Here is a 19,579-nt window from a genome sequence, read left to right as displayed (position 1 = left end):
TGATGGCATTGTCTTCCACCTCCACTTCCAGATGGTCATTTGAATCATGGCGACGTCCATTGTTGCAGTGAACGAGAAGATAAAACAATACCTAGTGTGGGATGCTGACAGTCCTGTCGGAGCAAACATTCTATGTCATGCCCTAAAGCAGAAGAACATGCACACCTTCCATGGCATGATGGGGTACTGCATGAAGGACATGGACTAGCCACATTACAAGAACTTCTCCTACAACGTGACAACATATGATATCGACAAGGGAATTGAATTGTACACACAGTACATGGCTGATGAGCTAAAGAACATGGTTTGCTTGACACATGCAAATATTTTCAACCGTGCACTGATGTTTTGGAAGTTCCATTTGCAACACCCAATTGGTAACAATTTCTTATCGACATTGCACCACATGCTAAAGTCTGGAAAGTACTACCTGTCCTCCTCGTGGATAACACCTTTTCAAGGGAATGGGATGCAGCTCAAGAAGATCAAAGTGTTGTGGAAGAGCATGATTTTCCCTTCCTCTACCACATACCAAGATGTCGTCGATATTTTCATCCTCGATGAGGCCTACACAAATGCACAACCTCGAATCGATTGGTTCCTCAGAAGGTGGCAAGAAACCCACATGTATGTTCATTCCTTCCTCTCGTTACTTGTGTTGCAATTCTTCCATTCAGTGATGGCCGACTTCGCTGTCACCACCTTTTTCACAGTAACCACGTTAACTGGCCAACTCCTCATCAACAGCTCACTTTCAGGCATCACGCCTGCAAAAGCGCACGCCTTCGCCTCCCTAGAAGATGCTCGTCAGGGCTTGGTGGGCAACACTTCAACCTGGAAAGGCAAAGAACCCATTGTCGTACTGGATAGTGACGATGAAGATGACGTAGCCCTGGGCACATACTTCATCCCTCTTCTTACTAGGAGCGGGGTCACTACTGTTGCTAGTTAGAACGATGTATATAGCATGTTATGAACTCCTTCACATGTAACGTCTTCGCCTAATCCTTTGAAAACGTCTATGATGTTTTGAAGTTCAATGGAGGCATCCAATCCCCATGGAAGCGAGGAGACACAGCCTCCAGAACGCAAGTGTTGGAGGAGGATGCAACTCTCAACAGACTCCATGACATACTCATTCAAATGTGGCGCCAGCTGCGTGGAGACAATCCTGAGGACTCAACGACCCTCTGCACTTTTATTAATAACTCAATAGATAGTATTAAAACCATGATTAGCGAATATGAAATCAATGTAACGGATGTCCAAACTTTGCAATTGCAAGAGCAAATTCATTCTTTGCGCACCGAGGTCTCATCCCTTAAGGTGCAACTTAATAGGTTGAATGCAATTGTAACCCGGTTGAATAATATTAGTAATAAATTTCTTTGCTGACTTACAATGCAAATTTTTTATTCAAAAACTTTCATTTCCCTTGTAATATTGAACGTGTTGAATGCTCCCCTCGAGAGAAGATCCTTTTGAACTACGTTGCCCGAAGTATGTGAATATGGGTGCTGCAACCATGAATATTTCCACCTACCTCTTCATCACTACATTGTCTGGGGCTGTGGAAATTTTGTAATGTGTGTTTCTACGAATGAAGAAATTTATGAAGTACATGATGTCCCCATTTACACATTCCCATGGTTGTGCCATACTTTCCAACAAGCTTATTAAGATGCTTAGGAAATTTGAAAGATTCAATTTCTTTTCAACTCTCCCAGTAGGGGAGTAGTACGCGTTTCTCTATTAATGATTTGTGTATGTTGGAAGACCATCCCGAGTTCTCATTTTGCGTTCTCTTTACAATGGCAACCTATAGGTAAGTTTTTCAAAAGTTTGTTTTTTTATTGCCTCTTGGCATGGATATGAGTTTTACTTTCAAGTCGGACCTGGCAAGACAAATGGTTGATACAAACATCTCCCTCGCTCTTGTTCTATGCAGTTGTGGTAGCGTCACCTCGGTCCCCCACTAATATGTGTACATCTTTGAACCTTAATTGGGACCAAATCAATTGACAAGGGAAAGCAAATTCATGATGCGGCATGCCTTCATACCTATTCCGCCACTAATCCCTTGCCCTCACCCTTCCTCGTGGGCTATATTTGATGTAGATTGGGGGCGATCAAGCTACAAATGCAATCAACATCAAGTTATGCGTTCATCTTAGATGGCGTTGAGATTGCATGGCAGAGCAAGAAACAAGATAGAGTCACCTTGTCCTCAACGCAAGTTGAATATGTTGCAATGACATTGTACTTAAAGAAGGCATTTGCCTTAAGCATCCTTGGATGGAAACAACCCTGTTTGTGGATAACATTTTTGCCATAACTTTGGCAAACAACTTGAAGCATGCCGATGAGACGAAGCATATCGCAAAGAAGCTGTGGTTCATAAGGGGATTGGTGCAAGAAGGATCAATCAATTTGTTCCACATATGCATAGAGCAACAATGGGCAGGTTTCCTCACTAAACCACTCCCAAAAGCTGAAAACATTGAGAGGTATCAAAAGCTTGGCTTAAAACCTTTGTAATGGGAATTGTGCTTTTTTTGGGGGGGGGGGGGGGGGGGGGAATGCATGGCCTAATTAAATGATTAGGCCTTTTAGTAAATTGAAATCCCACGGCATTCCCCGGATATTAGAACTATCAGCTTGTAACTGCCAAAGCCTACCATTTAAACACCCTCTTGGAATAAAAAAATCATCGAATTTTTGCCCTCGACTTGCAAGTCACTCTATATGTGTGTCTCATGTATAAGTGTGCATGTTTCACAACATTGTCTTGCTACACCTTCCACACATACAATACATGTCAACCAAAGTTCCACTAAGGAGGATGTTAGTTTCTCTCACTATGCCTCCTGCAAAATTAGAAACACGAAAATTTGCAAGACACATAAAAATGAACACCTTAAATAGCTTAGCATACACATCACCACTAAGCATGACACTAATTTTCAGCAGCCTTTGATTTGGTGAGCCTTGTAATGAGCGACGATGGATATATCTTCAAATGAGGCAACATAGAAGAAATTGACTGTCAATATTATACATACATTGACATATTGGTTCCAATGGATGCATTTGTAGGGCATCTCCACAAATGGATACACACCTCATCGCTCTCACTTACATGCTACCACTACATTGCTTGTTACTATGTCATTACATTGTTCCCTCCTTTTGGTCACATAAGCCCAAGCCCTGGAGGTTCGCGAGTCCTAGCAAGAGTTCAAAGCCAACCATTGCATACAATGTGACGATCAAAAAATATATTTTTCCCTTAGAAGAAGAATATATATTTGTGTGAAAAGTTGGAGTAAATTGACTAAGTTGGAGGTTTTATCCAACATTCTTCAAATTTTGTGGGTCTTCTCACCTCTTAAATTTGTAATTTTGGTTAATTTGTCATGGGATTTTAGTTTATCCTTTTTTTTCCCCCAAAGCACTTTGCATGCCGTTGATATTTTTAGTTACTTTTCTAAATAACGCTATTACATGGTGGGATCATTAGTCCTTCATGTCTAACCTGCAAAATATTGGTTTTTTATTTCCAAGAAACCTTGAGGCATAATATCACATCAAGGTAGCCACTTGAGTGTTCGAGCCCAAGACATTCTCTAGGTCTTACTCAAATTTTTACCAGTTGAGCTAACGCGCTGTGGTTGGTTTGACGTCTATGGGATAGACACTTAGCTAAGTGAAGATTAACTTCTTGGACTTAGGTTTTAACAGTCACGACTTACACAAGAACAAATGCCCAAGAAAACGTCTTCTAAAGGACTTTTAAAAACCCAAGTGCTTATCTCGTTTGTGAGAGACACGGTAAGCATGCTGATGTGGAGGTCTACTAGCACAGAAGAAGTTCTTGCCAGGAGTATGTATAGAGTCTGTATATATAAATAGGACGGAACCGTATCGACCTTCTCCTGTGTAGACCTGAAAGCAAAAGCTTGTGGGGACACGCAAAGCATTCCGCGGAAATAGTCCACCATTGCAGAAACGTATCACCTTCTTTTTCTCCTCTTCGCGCTTTTTCAGCTCGCCCCTTCTGCAGGGAGCCACCTCATTTTTGCGATCCTTGCATCAGGTTAGCAGCAGATGGCATTTTGCACGATTACACAGCTTTCTGTACTTTTTCTGTTGTTGCAAGCATGCCTGCTTCATTTTTGTGTTTCACACACAAGAAGACGTTTGATCTTACCTTGTTCTTTTTTTGTTCACCAGCCTCGGATCTTGAAGCTGCAAAACTCTCATCTCGGGTTTTTAGCGTAAGCCTTTCATGGTACCAGGATGGGGAAAGGCATCCTTGCCCCCTGGTGCTCGTGTTGAGGCGGGCCAGTCGCCCATGCCAGCACCCTCCGTCTACTCTTCTCTGCGAGAAGCAGGCTTTCAGAAAGAGCCATTAAGCATAACAAGAGCACCTTCCACAGCTTGGACAAAGCAGGCATGGACAAACTTTTCAAGAGATTTGGTGGCAGGAGCTCTCATGGGTGGAGTTGCACATACAATTGTGGCCCCCATAGAGAGGACCAAACTTCTTCTTCAGACACAAGACAGCAATATGGCCATCATGGGTGGTCACCACAAGCGTTACAATGGAATGCTCGATTGCATGATAAGAATTGTAAAAGAAGAAGGAGTTTCATCTTTGTGGAGAGGTAACGGCAGCAGTGTCATGCGATATTATCCCTCTGTTGCTCTCAACTTTTCGTGTAAGGTTAGCTTCGAACAGAACGTTTCCTGGCAATGTGTAGACGGTCAAAAATCTTTTGAGTCTGTCTTCACGTTTGGATATTTTTTCAAGTTAATTGCTTTTTTTTGGGATGAATGGAGATACCCGTTTATGACTGGTGCGACAGCTTTAGCCATTTTAAGATTCGTCATTAATAAGCAAAAATGGTATGGGTTACTCTTTCTATTCAAGTAGAGTAAAGGATATTTAGCACAGAATTTGAAGGATGAGACCTCTTAAGTCCATTTTTTGGTAGAAGCAACCGGGAGAAACCGTAGTATGCGAATGTAGGTTTGGTTCAATGATTTGTCCATGTACTGGCTTGTATCCCATTTTATGTCTGGTAGTATATGGGTAGGGGGGCGTTCATGAATGGAAGTTTTTGAGGATTCTATAGCAGGAGGGACTCCTTGCCCAAGTGCAATAGCAGAAGCATTCCAGAACTGATGACCCCCTCATGAGCCTGAAGTTGTGCAAGATATGGGCTGGATACGCACTGGATTCAAAATCAAGTGAGAGCCTCTACAAGAAAAGATTGGGCAATTTGTCACCCCCAAGCACACCTGCTGCTGTGCAGGTTTCGAACATGAATAGAGAGATGTCTACTATCACCAGTGCAGCGAGTAGACTAGATGTTGCTCTTCACCAAGAAGAGGCCTTAAATCTGGCCGGTGAGGTATCATTTCACTGTGAGAATACATGGAGATTTCAGTGGTGGTTGCCTATGTGCGACTAGTGGGAAAGATGAATCGGCAACAGGTGGTGATGACAATCCTCTTTGGATGAACAGCCACCTGCCCTCGATGTGTCGCTGTAAATCTCGCTTCAAATCAGCTGGCAACAATAGACATATGCATGCCAATGTAGATCTCTTGCAAGGGATGCGATGGCGATCCAAATTACTACGCGCTAGATGTGGCACGTATATCCTCTTCCACTCGCTCCCAACCTTGTGAATAAAGGGAAAGACAGCGAGAAGATTTTATCTTCCTCAGTGTCACGTGACACATCCAACCCTATGTGTTCGTGGACAAGCTACAGCATGACCAGGGTTCAGTTTAGACAAGTCAGTCTAGAATAGGAAGTGATCTGGCACTTTTGTGAGTCTGTTCTCAGACCATGCATGTCCAGACACTTAGAGTAGATGTATATCCTCTGGTTGCACACAACATGATCATCAACATTACCATCAGAATCCATCAGGAGCATTTTCCAATGCACAGAACCTATTTTCCCTATTTTTGACATTTTTCACTTATTATTCAAGTGATTTTTGCTGGGAACTAGGTAGGGCAAATTTACTAAGTTTGTATATATAGAAACCTAGCGCTAGCACTTTCTGGCAGAAGAGGCAGCAGGAGCACTCGCTCAATAGGCAACTTCTCAGCAGAACCCAAGAGGCCTAGCGTTTTCTGCATGAGCAGGACAACCCTAGCGTCTTCATCTGCAAGACTAGCCTTGGCGATATGTGCTCAGCAGATCAGCCCGGCGTCATCACAACACAACAGATCAGCCTAGCGTTTTGCATTTGCAGGACATCTGGCGACAGCAAAGCAGTTTTCAGCCCTAGCGTTTTTGGTTTGCAGATCAACCTCAGCGTTTTTGCAGATCATCGCGACAGAATCAGCCATAGGACCAGCGTTTTCAGTCTTCAGCCTTTAGCACTCGCAGAATAAGTCCCGAACCTTGCAGATATCACCTTCCCGCAGCAGTTCCTCGCCGCACGGTGGGATCCATCGAAGTTTGCAGTTTCAGCCCGGAAAACGCAGATTTCAGCATCTGCGTTTTCAGCGCGTCGTTGTCGCATCGTCGCCATCGACATCGTCATCGTCATCGACATAGAGACGCAGATAAAGATTTGCAGATTTCAGCCCTTAGCATTTTCAGATTTCAGCCCGTCTCGTCGTCGTCCTCATTGTCGTTGACATCGTCGGCAAGTCCAAGCATTGTAGAGATTTGTGCAATCAATAGTAGACCACTCTCGCCATCGAGAGTGGGGTCCTTGGAGGAGGATTTGACAACATCTCTGGTGTCGTATTCTCTTCTCTTTCTATCTCTCAGTCTCTGCACCTTCACTCACAGTGTTTATCCACTTTGTTTGTGTCCATTGCACTCTCTCACTAAAGGAACGGAAGGCTCTCTTTTCCGTAAGTAAAAGGAACCCTTGAGCACAGTTCGGAGCACTCATCTTGAGCAAAGTTCAACATTCACTTTCGCTTTAAGTTCATGCCCAAGGCTTTGTGGATCAAGCTGTCTTTCAAGTCTCAGGATGTTGATAGAGTTACACCACTCTGTTGCTTCACTTAGGTTCCTTGTATACTTGTATGGCTAGTGTGCACCCGGGCTGCCCACCCTTGCATAGAATGTAGGCTGCATGTTGTCTGGGCTGGGCACGTTGGACGGCCGGACCAGATGTTGTCGAGTGTCCCGACTCCCCAGTTTATGGGTGCCCACTTATTGGGCTTATCTTGCATTTTCTTGTGGAGATCGTGGGGGACTATTTGACGCTGGGCGACCTGCGCTTTTGAGTTATATAGGCAGCTATATGTGCAGAAGGGTGCACCTCTCCTTGGTCACATGGGGCTATTCAACCCATTCTCCATCTATGGCATTTTCTCTCTCTCTCTCTCTCTCTCTCACATCTCTCCCTTGTGTTCTTGCCTCCATTATGCCACTCTGACATGGTTTCACTCGCCTGGGTGATTGAGATCAGCAGGTGATTCAGATATGTTGGCATTGCTCTCCTCTCACTGATCAGGATACCTACCTGTGGCTAATCAGCTGGCTGGTTTTCAGCACTCTTAACATTTTCTCTAGGCATGTCTATGGTAGCCCCTTCGAGGAGTCTTCATCATCGGCATTATCACGTGACACATCCAACTGTATGTGTCCGTGGACAAGCTATAGCATGATCAGGGTTCAGTCAGTCTAGTCAGTCTAGATTAGAAGTGGTCTGGCACATTTTGTGAGTCTATTCGTAGACCGTGCATGCCCAGTCACTTAGTATAGATGCATATCCTCTGGTTGCACACAGCATGATCATCAATATTCCCATCAGAACCATTAGAATCAGTTAGGGGATTTTTCCAGTGCATTTAGCCTATTTTCCCTATTTTTGACATTTTTCACTTATTAATTTAAGTGACTTCCCAACAAAAGTAGGTAGGGCAATTTTGCTAAGAAAATATATAAGCAAACCAAAGTTAGCACTAAATGGCAGAAGAGGTAGCAGGAGCTACACCGCTCAACAGGCACCTTCTCAACAAGAACCATCAAGAACCCCTTAGACTTGGCGATTACACCCACACAGCCCTAGCGTTTTCTCAAACCAGCAGAAGGGATCATCGTTTTTGCATGTGTAGCAGAATCGCCCAAGCTCAGCACATCAGCCTTAGCGTTTTTGCAGAGTCGCAGAGCAGCTATCGTTTTCAGCCTTGTGCAGTTGCTAGCGTTTTTGCCTGGATAGCATCTCAGCCCAGCGTTTTACAGCAGTAGCAGAGGTGCATGGAGCAGTAGCAGATTGGAGCAAATTCAGCCTAAAAACGCAGCAGCAAAACAGCAAATTCAGCCTCGAAAAACGCAGCCACAACCAGCGCTTTTCTCAGCCAAAACCTGCGTTTTTCAGCCACCCAAAACAGCCTAAGTTCAGCAGATTTTCAGCAGTTAGAAGGTTGCAGATTTCAGCCCTTAGGTCATCGTCGCCGTCCCCGTCGTCGTCACCGACATAGTCACAAGTTGCATCAGTTTCCATGCATCATCATTGTACCCATTTGTGCAATCATAAGTAGACCACTCTCGCCGACGAGAGGGGGGCCTTCGGAGGAGGGTTTTACAACGTCTTTGGTGTCATATCTCTCTTCTCTCTATCTCTCAGTCTCATACACTTGCACGCACAGTGTCTATTCACTTTGTTTGTGATCATAGCATTCTCCCATTAAGAACGGAAGGCTCTACCTTCCATAAGAACAAAGGAACCTTGAGCACAGTTCGGAGCACTCATCTTGAGCAAAGCGCAAACATTCATTCCGCTGCACCTAACAGGCATCTTCTTCTCTCCGCACCCGATCTGCAACTACTCAGCCATACACCTTCTACGGCATGTATCTGCTTGCTCCTTTTGCGACAGTGGAGTCACGCGACTTGGACTTCCTATCGGATTTGCGGATTGGCTATGATGGTTCTGGCTGGTCTAGTGCCCATGCTGTAATGGACAGCAAAACCAGAAATTTCAGGCTTCAATCGACAATTACGATGAAGGAGATGAATATTCAGCTCACAAATAATAGATAAGAGTCAAGAAACACTTAGCATGTAATAGGTAGTAGAGATCATGAGATAGAATGCGAGAAAATGAGAGAGGGATGGGGAGAGATGGAGAAGCGTAGTTCCTCTCCTACATAGCACTGGCCCCTGAGGCGTCTAGTGTGGGTATTTATTTCTTGAATTAGTAAGGAAATTGTTAGAAAGCTTCTCTTGGGAGATGGTCTGCGAGCTGAATACTCATCTTCTTCATCATTATTGAAGCTTGAAAATTCTTTTTTTGCTATCCATTATGGATAGTAAGTAGACCAGCCAGTTATATCGGTGATGGAGAAGCTCAACCAAGTCCGCTAGTGTGGTGCAAAATACATTGGCAACAGCTCCAGCTTTTTGATTCATTGGGATATGATGTAACATGCTTCAACTAGACAGAGGGACATGAGCGGCAGAGAGGGGGCAAGTTGTCTCAAATTGTTGACATGTCAAGCCACTGAAGACCTGAGCCAACTTGTATCTCCTTGCCGAGGGGCCTAAGCCCTAAGAAGCAGAAGAAGTTGAAGTTCCCACCAACTTATGGGACCCCATCTAATGGGGCCCAAGTGACAAAGACATTAAAGTAAAGAAAGCCCACACACACTCGCGGAGAAGATGACGTGGCAGCCGTAGCGATTCCCGGAATTCGTGCTAACAGCTTGTATGGATTTTTTGATTTTACGTTCAAGTCTCTTATTTCAAAAGTTTTTGCGTACAAGCTTGAGAAGGATAGGTACAAGGCATTGCTAGTAGAAAAGTCAGCCTTGAACTTTGACTACTTATGGTTGAAAAGTAAGAATATAGATGTAGACAAAGGAAGAAAGAGATTCACTAGGATTATAGATGACATTGACATCATATCTTGGTTAGGTTTTCTTTTGGACAATTTATATATAACCATCGGCGACTCTCTTTTCAAGCAAACAATTGGTATCCCTATGGGCATCAATTGTGCTGTTTTTCTTGCTAATTTTTATCTTTTTACTTATGAGTTTGATTTTATGGAGCGTCTTGTCCTTGCTAACACTTGCCCAATATTTTTGCAGAAGTTATGCAATGTAAGACGCTTTGTAGATAATCTTTTTGTCCCTAACGTTCCTTCTTTTCAAGATTTTATGTACTTGAATTCAAGTTCTGTAGGTGGAGGAATTTATCCCAAGGAGTTTTGTGAACTTAAGTGTACCACAAAGAGTGATTGTTGTGCCTTTTTAGACCTTAAGATTTTTTAGAGTCCCTTGGAATTAGAGGTAGATATCTATGATAAGCGCCTTGAACCAGAATATGCCAATCTAAATATCATCCGTATGCCTCACATTTCTTCGAACATTTCTCTTTTAGCTAAGTATGGTGTCATTTGCTCTCAACTATTTAGATTTTCTCGTCTTTGTTCTAGTAAATTTGCTTTTGTTGTTCAATCTTGCCATCTTATTTCTTTACTAGTTGAAAAAGGATACTCATTCAAAAGAATCATGAAAAAGGTTCGTTCATTTTTACATCGTAGTAAGTTTATTTTTAATGTTTCTTCCTTTGGAATGTTCAAGATAATTAGTAGTAAATTCAATAGAAGTGGGGAGCTAAAAAGCCCACTTATTGTTTGATTTAATAACACCTTATGTTGTTGTTTTGATCTTTAGCGCTTCTAGTATCTTTACTATAGCTCGACAAATGTTAGCCTTTATCATGGCTGAGTATGCCCATCACCTCCGGAGGGTGATAGAAACTCAGCTCTTGGTTTTGTAGAGTAGGTTCAAAGCATGAATGACCTCTATATAAATCTGCACCTACTCTTGGGCACTGACGACGTGAGTAGGGATGTTATAGCTGTTGTCCAAGCTATGCATGATAAGGTGATAATCTTATTCTTCCTGTTTGGACAAGCAGCGAAGTTGAGATCACATATTGTCAAGTTTGGTTCTTTGCTCTTCGTAGGTTTGTAGTAGTATTCATTTTTCGATTTCGTATTTAGCTTACCCGAGGACTTAAGAATGTGTTCCTTTAGAAGTTGTTGTGTGAAGTTTGATTTCTAGGATTAAGTTTTTAAGATGTCTTATTCTTTTTTGCTTAAAGTTGAGTACTTGTTTTAAGCCAAGTAACTTGCGTCAACTTATTTTACACATGCCTTTTCTAAAAACATTTTTAAGTTAATAATATTTTGTTTTATCTAGTTTTGTTTCGTAGCAAACTAAGTGATTTAGTTTGTTTGTTTTTGTTTTTCTTTTCTTTTCTTGCGTCCCTTGCTTTTATAGTTTTATGAGTGCTTTATTCCCTCTTATAATTCGTGAGTTCAGACTATTCTGAACTTATGAAGGTATATATAATATAAAGAAATACCGAAAGGGCCATAGTTACCCGGAACGGGGAATGGGGAACAACAATCGGTAGGAACTGCCATTCCCTGTTTTGAACACTCACATCTGAAACACGGAACGGGGATTTAGAAGGGGAAGCTAGATTGGGAACGGGGAACAGCGACTTAAAAATGGTCATTCCCTGTAGCTATGGAAAGGGGTGCCAAGGTTTGGGGCCAATACTCTCTGGGGTGGAATTCCGCCACCCCGTGTTGCGTGTGCTCTCTCTCTTTCAGTTGAAGTGCTAAAACTCTGTTCAGTTTGTTCTTTTCCATTGGCACGTGGTGCTTGTCTTGTGACAATGGTATCAGAGCATCAGGCGTCTGCTTTTCTGAAAGCATACCGGTTCTACAAAAGAGAAGACAGAGCAAACTGGAGGCTATCGGAATTTTATTTGAACTATCTTCGGGTCCCGACCCCGGACTTATTAGCCACTCCCACCCTTACTTCATCGCGCATCGGGCGCGCTCTTGTCTTCACCGCTCTGTCTTACAGGGCATAAGCCATAAAGAACCCAAGACATGGCGTTCATGGATTCAACAGAATATTTGTAGTTTCTTCTCGATGAGCTTCACGACATTCTTTTGCGGCATCCTCAGTAGAATCTTCCGATGCTGCAAAGTTTTCAACAATTTTTGAATTACATGTTACCCCCTCTGATGCCTCAGGTGGTACCTCCTCCTCCGACACCTGAAAGTACGAGGGCTTCCAACCGACAACCTTCTCGGCCGACATTCTTTTCCGGCGTCCTCAGTAGAATCTTCCGATGCTGCAAAGTTTTCAACAATTTTTGAATTACATGTTACCCCCTCTGATGCCTCAGGTGGTACCTCTTCCTCCGACACCAGAAAGTACGAGGGCTTCCAACAGACAACCTTCTCAGCTGTCTGTTCTGATCGGGGGAATCTTTAGGAATATGGTGCAGCCATTTGACCCCAATCCAGTGCAATCGCCTTTGTCACCGTTGTTGCCCCCATCTCCCCCGGCTACAATGGTTGGAGCCCATATGGATACCCTTATTATTTGTACCTGGGATGCATGCCTAACCAACCCAAAGATTTCAAGGATGACTTTTACTTTTTCCGGGGTGAGACCGAAAGAAAGCATTGCAGTTCATACAACAATTCGACAACATCTATGCTTTGGGAAACTATACAGAAGAATCCAAGATTTCTCGAGTAGCGGGATTTCTTAAAGATAATGTGTCACAAAGTGATGACGTGGCGAACAGCAAAAACCCTAATTTCTGCTAGAAACCCTAAATTCCTGCAAACCCTAATTTCTGCCAGAAACCATAATTTCTGGAAATCGCGGAGGCTAATTTAAAAATAAAATAAAAAAAATGATGAGCGACGCGAATCTTGCTTTTTCTCCATGCCATGAGAAAGAGAGAACTTGCTTTTTAAAAAAAAAAGAGACTCTCTAAGAGAGAAAGAACTGATGATTTTTTATTTTTAAAAGCTTTTGGGGCTCTGCTTTGGGCAACCCTTGTACCTTGAAATACGTGGTGAGGGCCTCACTTCTCAGAGCATCTGGACGCAGAGTCTGAGAGTGAATCCCGATCCACTCTCTTGTACTTTGAACTGATTAATATAAAAAGAAATACCGAAAGGGGTGCCAGTCTTTGGGGCCAATATCTCTAGGCACGGAACTCCGCTGGGCCAGTGCAAATCTATTGTGATTAGTGAATTGTTTTGAAGTGGTTATTTGGTGTTGTCGCGATTGATTCTTGACTTGGGAGTGTCCAAGTTTGTTACAGTGTATCAGAGCATGGCCGATTTCTCTTCTACGAGAAATCCGATCCTCGAATTTTTTTTCCGCGGCACCTACGGCTTCAGGCAATGACCAGTCGGCTCCCTCTGCATTTGGAGATGCGGGTTGGGATCACAACGAAGATTCAGACAGAGAGTATGGCCCACCTCGGCCTACTCAGGTGGAGCAAAGAGAGATGGAGCGTCGTCAATTGATTGGCGATGCAACAAAGATGATGCTCAATTTTGCCAAGGACCCGAAGATGGCAAAATATATGAACGAGACCTCTTTGGAAGAGGTACAGACGGAGTGGCAGAGAACCACAACACCACTTTAGAAACCCGGTCTCAAGAAACCTTCTGCCTCCAAGAAATATACGGAGAAGGAACTGGAGAACGTGGTTGATGCACGGATTGCTCAGCTTTTCTACGTGCTAAAGAAAGACAAAAAGCACGGCCAAAAGCAGAAGAAAGGCACTGACTTCCCGGGATATTTGGGTCGTCGGTCGACATTCGACAAGGCAAAGAAACTGAAGAAGCGTGTCAAGTTTGAAGGCTTACCCAGTTCTTCTTCTTCTTCTTCTTCTGACAGTTCTTCTAGCTCTTCAGACTTGAGCGAAGAAGACAGGAAAAGCAAAAAGCAAAGCAAGAAACAACGCTTCAGAAAGGGCAAGAAAAAGGCAAGGAAGTCTAAGTCTCGCCCAGTGAGTGACACTTCTACAGAGGACTCGTCTATGGACAGTTCAGACTCTGACAACGGAAACTTTAAAGCGAACACGAAGAATTTTTACGAAGCCAACCAGTATGACTTTCTCGAAGATAAAAGCAAGGAAGTCCGAGAGTTTAAGGAAGGTGGCCACTTTATCAAGTTTGATAATTTTTTAGGATACTTAGATGCTTCGAAGGCTTTGTCTTTTATACAACAGTTTGACATCGCTTTCGCGGGAGGACGCTATTCAGAGCACTCCAAGATTCGGAGAGCTGTCTCTTACTTTAAGAGGAATGCTCGTACTTGGTGGTCCATGCTTCCATTTAAATGGCTGAAATTCAAGAAGCTTTTTATTTCTTCTTGGTTGACGCAAGAATATGAACGAGATATACGAGCTGCTTGGAACCATCTTCGGATGACCAAGAAAGATACAATCAATGCTTACTGTGAAAGATTCTGGAGCTCTTTTCTACCCGCCTCTTTTCAAGATCTCGTTCAGAGAATAGATTGAGCGGTTTACCTTGGGTCTACCTACAGAGATCTGAGATCACTGCTTGGAACAAAAGTCAACTTCTATTCACGAGTTGATGAGTCATGCGAAGCGGGGCTTTGCCATTCACTCTGGCAGTCTGACCTACCCCACAGATGAGGCCATGAAACAACGAGCCGAACAGACTTCTGGGAATGAAAGTAGAACGAAAAAAGAGCAACCCAGAGAAAAAGGATGCACGACCCAAGCTTACTCGTGAGGAGAGAGCTCACTTCATCAGAGAGGGGAAGTGCTTTGGATGCGGGGAACAAGGACATATCTCCGCGAAGTGTCCTAAAAAGGCACAGAAAGAACAGAATGATAAAGACGACAAAAGGCGAGAGCAGCTGAGGAACGTGGTAGAAAAGAGAGATAGAAAAGTAGAACTGGTACCACATGGCGTGGAACCAATCTAATGAATGAAAGTACAAACTTTGTCGCTTTTGGGGCAAAGTGAAGGATCAGGAAGCTCTTTTGAAGGAGCCAAGGCCAACTTCTTTTCACTTGGAATTGGTGGCTCGATTTGGAATTACGCCCGACAGATTGACGCCATAGGCGGAGGTGGTTCGATTGGCACCCGGATGGGATGTTGCCATTACACCGAGCATTGGCAAACTTCGTTTGCAATGACAGGGGTGTTCAGGGCACGCGACTGTCGTTCTACTCAGGATCCCTTGGTACCACAAGGACTACGCCGTGGTTGACTACCGGGTCGAGAAAGCGTCTTTGATAAATTGTACTTGATGAACTTCAGTTTCTTACTCATTCTTTTGGGAGAGAACTGAACGATGGATAAAGGTTGAATATGTTTTGACCTGATCAAAAGAACGCCAAGATTTTTCTCCACACTCATGCCGATTGCTTTTCAGAGGGCCTGAAGATCAAACCATTGATCTGATACCTGGAAGCACACCATCGAACCGGCCACCCTACCGTGTGAGCCGAGCACATAATGAAGAGATTATGAACCAAGTGAAAGACCTCTTGGAAAAGGGTCGTGTCCAGCCTAGTACTTCACCGTATTGCTCTCCATCGTTGTTGGTTTTGAAGAAAGACGGATCTTGGAGAATGTGCATCGATTATAGCGCTCTCAACAAAATCACCATAAAGAACAGATTTTCGATTCCTAGGATCGATGATATACTCGACGGGTTACAGGGATCCTCGTGCTTTAGCAGGATTGACTTGAAGAGTGGATATCATCAGATCAGGATAGCGCCGGGAGACGTCTATAAGACAGCTTTTCGGACGACTTTTCGGTTATTAGAGTTTTTGGTGATGCCTTTTGGCCTAACCAATGCTCCTGCGACATTTAACCGGATGATGGACAAGATTTTTCGAGAGTACATGCTATTTGTTGGCACTTTCTTTGACGACATCATTGTTTTCTCCAAGAATGAGACAGAACACAGAGATCATCTGCTTCAGGTCTTTCAGGCATTACGAGATCACAAGTTAGTGATTAATGCAAAGAAAAGTGAATTTTTCCTACCAGAGATACACTTTTTGGGACACATTGTGTCAGCAGCAGGAGTGCAAATGGACCCGGCCAAGATAGAGACTATCAGTGATTGGCCTGATTTGAGGAATGTCCATGAAGTTAGAAGCTTCTTGGGACTGTGTTTGTACTACAGGCGGTTCAGGCGGTTCATATGAAAGTTTGCAGAGGTTGCTTCCCCTTTGCATACCTTGACACAGAAAGGAGTACCTTTTTCGTGGGGACCCATAGAAGTCGCCTTTTAGACATTGAAAGAGAAATTGACTACAAGACCTATTTTGACTTTGCCGGACTTGCAGAAGTCATTTGAAGTATATTGTGATGCTTGTGGTCGTAGTCTGGGTGCGGTCTTGATGCAAGAAGGCCATGTCATAGCATACGAGAGCCGTTTGTTCTCTAGGCCGGAGATGACAGTGCAGTGGGATGCACAAGAGGGGAGTCACTCCGCTCCCTTGTCAACAGATGCCTCGATTTTGATACTAAGGTCACTGATGTCTCTTTGAGCTTCAGGGATACTGAGAGCGGACAATATTTAGCTGAATGACTTTATGAAATGGAATCCCTGATAATGATACTGATTTGTTCTTGACTTCTTGTGAGTGTAGGAACTGACAGACGAAATGACTGCAACATTTTGGTCTACTTGATCTCGAATAGACATGGTTGCAATAGCGGTTAGTCAATCGGACATCGATGAGGTCTCGATTGGACCTAGATGTGATTGCTAGCTACACTGATAAATCATGGTCTAAGATCCGAATGAATGTTGAATGTCATGTGATGTCTGGTGATGTCCTGTGATGTCGTGTGATGTGACTGTCGATTTTGTACATGTGCTAGATGTGTGTTCCTAGTACGTAGGTACTAACAGTCAGTGTCTGCTAAGACGGTTTATGGCTTTTGTCGGTTTTGCAGGCGTAATCGCGGTCGATTACAATGCTTTCAAGAGGGGGGTATGTCACAAAGTGATGACGTGGCGAACAACAGAAACCCTAATTTCTGCCAGAAACCCTAATTTCCGAAAATCGCGGAGACTTTTTATTTTTATTTTTATTTTTTTTATTTTTTATTTTTTAATGATGAGCGACGCGAATCTTGCTTTTTCTCCATGCCATGAGAAAGAGAGAGAACTTACTTTTAAAAAAAAAAAGAGTCTCTAAGAGAGAGAGAACTGATGCGTTTTATGCTTTTGGGGCTCTAAATACCTTTAAATACGTGGTGAGGGCCTCACTTCTCAGAGCATCTGGACGCAGAGTCTAAGAGTGAATCCTGATCCACTCTCGTACTTTGAACTGATTAATATAAAAAGAAATACCGAAAGGGGCGCCAGTCTTTGGGGCCAATATCTCTAGGCACAGAACTCCGTCGGGCCAGTGCAAATCTATTGTGATTAGTGAATTGTTTTGAAGTGGTTATTTGGTGCTGTCGCGATTGATTCTGGACTTGGGAGTGTCCAAGTCTGTTACATAATGCTATGCAATGGTGGAGTTCAATCGCGACACAACTGCATGCTCCAAGGACCTAGCAAGCTTTCAAGGCAGTTTTTGCACGTAGTTACATGACTTCTATGTTTGAAGTCCGGATTTTGGCAGAATGAGGCAACTTGAAAATGCTTGCCACCGAAACCATGGACAACTAAAGATTTCTCGACGTGTACATTCCGGTGTCCTCTAGGATCGTTCCCTTGGAGGCCCAATGCTAGCGATACTACATTGGACTACCATCACCATTGCTGGAATATTCTCTCTCCAAGCAAGTCTCCACCGTGCAAGAGCTTATGGACCATGCTGCTGTCGGCTACAAACTGATGAAGGGAAAGCTAGAGTTTACCTCGGAAGAACCTCCAGCCACTAACCACAACTCTTGGCAACAACGAACAAATTCTCTAGAGTCTCGTGAAAATCAACCGCAAAGGCCTCGTTTGACGCCTCAACAACGAGACACCTTACTACAAGAAGGCCGATGCTTTGGATGCTTTCAAACAGGGCATACCATTCTAGTTGTCCCCATCGCACTGATAGACCAACAGAGCCAACGCCTGCATCAACGGTCGATAGAACACCAACGCCACCTCTAGCTAAGAGAGCCAGACCAGCTATTGGACTAGTCCCTGATATCTATGGCATACGCCTTGAGAGTACAAATGAATTGTGCTGAGCATATGGCAAAGTCAATGGCTTCAAAGCCCTTATTTTCTTTGACCCCGGAGCTACAGAGAACTTCATCCATCCAATTTTTTTTGATTTTTTGAAGCTGATGCACTTTGATTATGATCCAAAGGGTAGAGAAATTGAAGCTGAGCTAGCCACAAGGCAAACTCAGAAAGTGGTACCGTGGGGGCGCTCGAGGGTGTATGGGTGTGACAAGCTGATGTCGTGGCAATTGTACGGACCCTCGCAAATTACGTTGAATTGCTGACGTGGCAGATTGTTGTACGAAAATCCCGCAAAATACGCTGGCTGATGACATGTGGCTGATTGTATGGAATTTTCGCTTCTTGCGCTAGCAAGCCGAGACGTGGCACTTGTATGGATTTCCGCGTTTTGCAGTGCTGATTTAGGGCATTAAGAGCGCTAGTGTTTGGAGCAGTTGCTTTTTGAGTTAAGTGCTTTTAGAACCTATTCTCTTGGGGCTCTGCTTTTAGCAATGTACTCTTGATTAAGTGCCCTATGGGCTAGTCTTCCGCGCATCTGGACGGAGAACTGGAAGATTGGTTCCGACGGGAGTTGTATCCTTTGGAGATCAATGAATAAAGAAGTACCGAAAGGGGCGTTAGTCTTTGGGGCCAATACCTCTTGGCACGGAACTCCGTCGCGTCGTGTCGTCTTCTCTCTCTTTTAGTTGTTTTGAAGTACTAAAAGTGTTGTCAAGTGTGTAGATTGCCGCTCTGTTTGTCTTTTTGTCCGATCACTTGCCGGAAGTGATTACAATGGTATCAAAGCTTTAGGCGTGTGCTTTTCTAAAAGCATACCAGTCCTACCAAAAGAGCAAGCATAGCAAGATTCTGCATCTTCGCGTCCTTGCACTGGACTTATTAGCCATTCCACCCTTAGTCCATTGCGCATCGGGTGCTTCCGTCTTCATCGCTCTGTCTTCAAGGGCATAAGCCATAAAGAATCCAAGGTCTTATCGACATGGATGGCGAACACGTTGACCACACTGCACAACAAGAGAATCCTTCCAGCCCTTCTACGCAAAGGCAACCTGACTAGACCCATGCACAATATGTGGTTCAATAACTGGTGTACTTGGCAGAACAACAGAAGAAGAACCTGATAGATGATCGAATTTATTTAGAAGCCTTGCACAATTACTTGGGCTCTTTACATCCTTCGGTAGCCCCAATTCTCCCTCAATATGTTTCCCAAATGTATTCTTCTGTACCACAAAATCCTCTTTGGGCCTCGTCTCGAGAGAATTCTCGAGATCTCTCAATTTTTAGGAGGCATTTTTAAGCATATGGCTTCAAGAGAACGTCTTTGGGAGATTTTACCTCCTAGGCCCCTTGGACCTCCACCTTACATTACTACTCCCTCTCCACTACCAGTGGCCCGTGTTCCACCTACGTATGCGACAGATGGAGAGCATCACCACTATTACTACTATTCCGCACCTTCGACAACGGATGCTTGTCCAAAAACTTTTAAAGATGGGGGTGCTACAATAAAGTTTCTTGCATTCTTAGGCGTCCCAAGATGCTCACAACG

At 43.7% G+C, this 19,579-nt stretch overlaps 1 protein-coding gene across 1 annotated transcript in view; it reads left to right on the top strand.

Annotated features, from left to right (window-relative positions):
* The first annotated feature begins 3,936 nt into the window (after positions 1-3,936).
* Positions 3,937-19,579, top strand: part of LOC147424134 (ADP/ATP translocase At5g56450-like) — a 36,619-nt gene continuing 20,976 nt past the window's right edge. The window contains exons 1-2 of the mRNA XM_086502051.1: positions 3,937-4,099; positions 4,237-4,729. Coding sequence (XP_086358177.1) covers positions 4,292-4,729 — 438 coding nt within the window. The 5' untranslated portion in view covers positions 3,937-4,099; positions 4,237-4,291. The remainder of the gene's footprint in view (positions 4,100-4,236; positions 4,730-19,579) is intronic.

This window comes from Adiantum capillus-veneris, chromosome 26, assembly GCF_014529385.1.
Source record: "Adiantum capillus-veneris isolate H3 chromosome 26, ASM1452938v2, whole genome shotgun sequence".
NCBI lineage: Eukaryota > Viridiplantae > Streptophyta > Polypodiopsida > Polypodiales > Pteridaceae > Adiantum > Adiantum capillus-veneris.
This window is presented reverse-complemented; position numbering and strand designations above follow the sequence as displayed.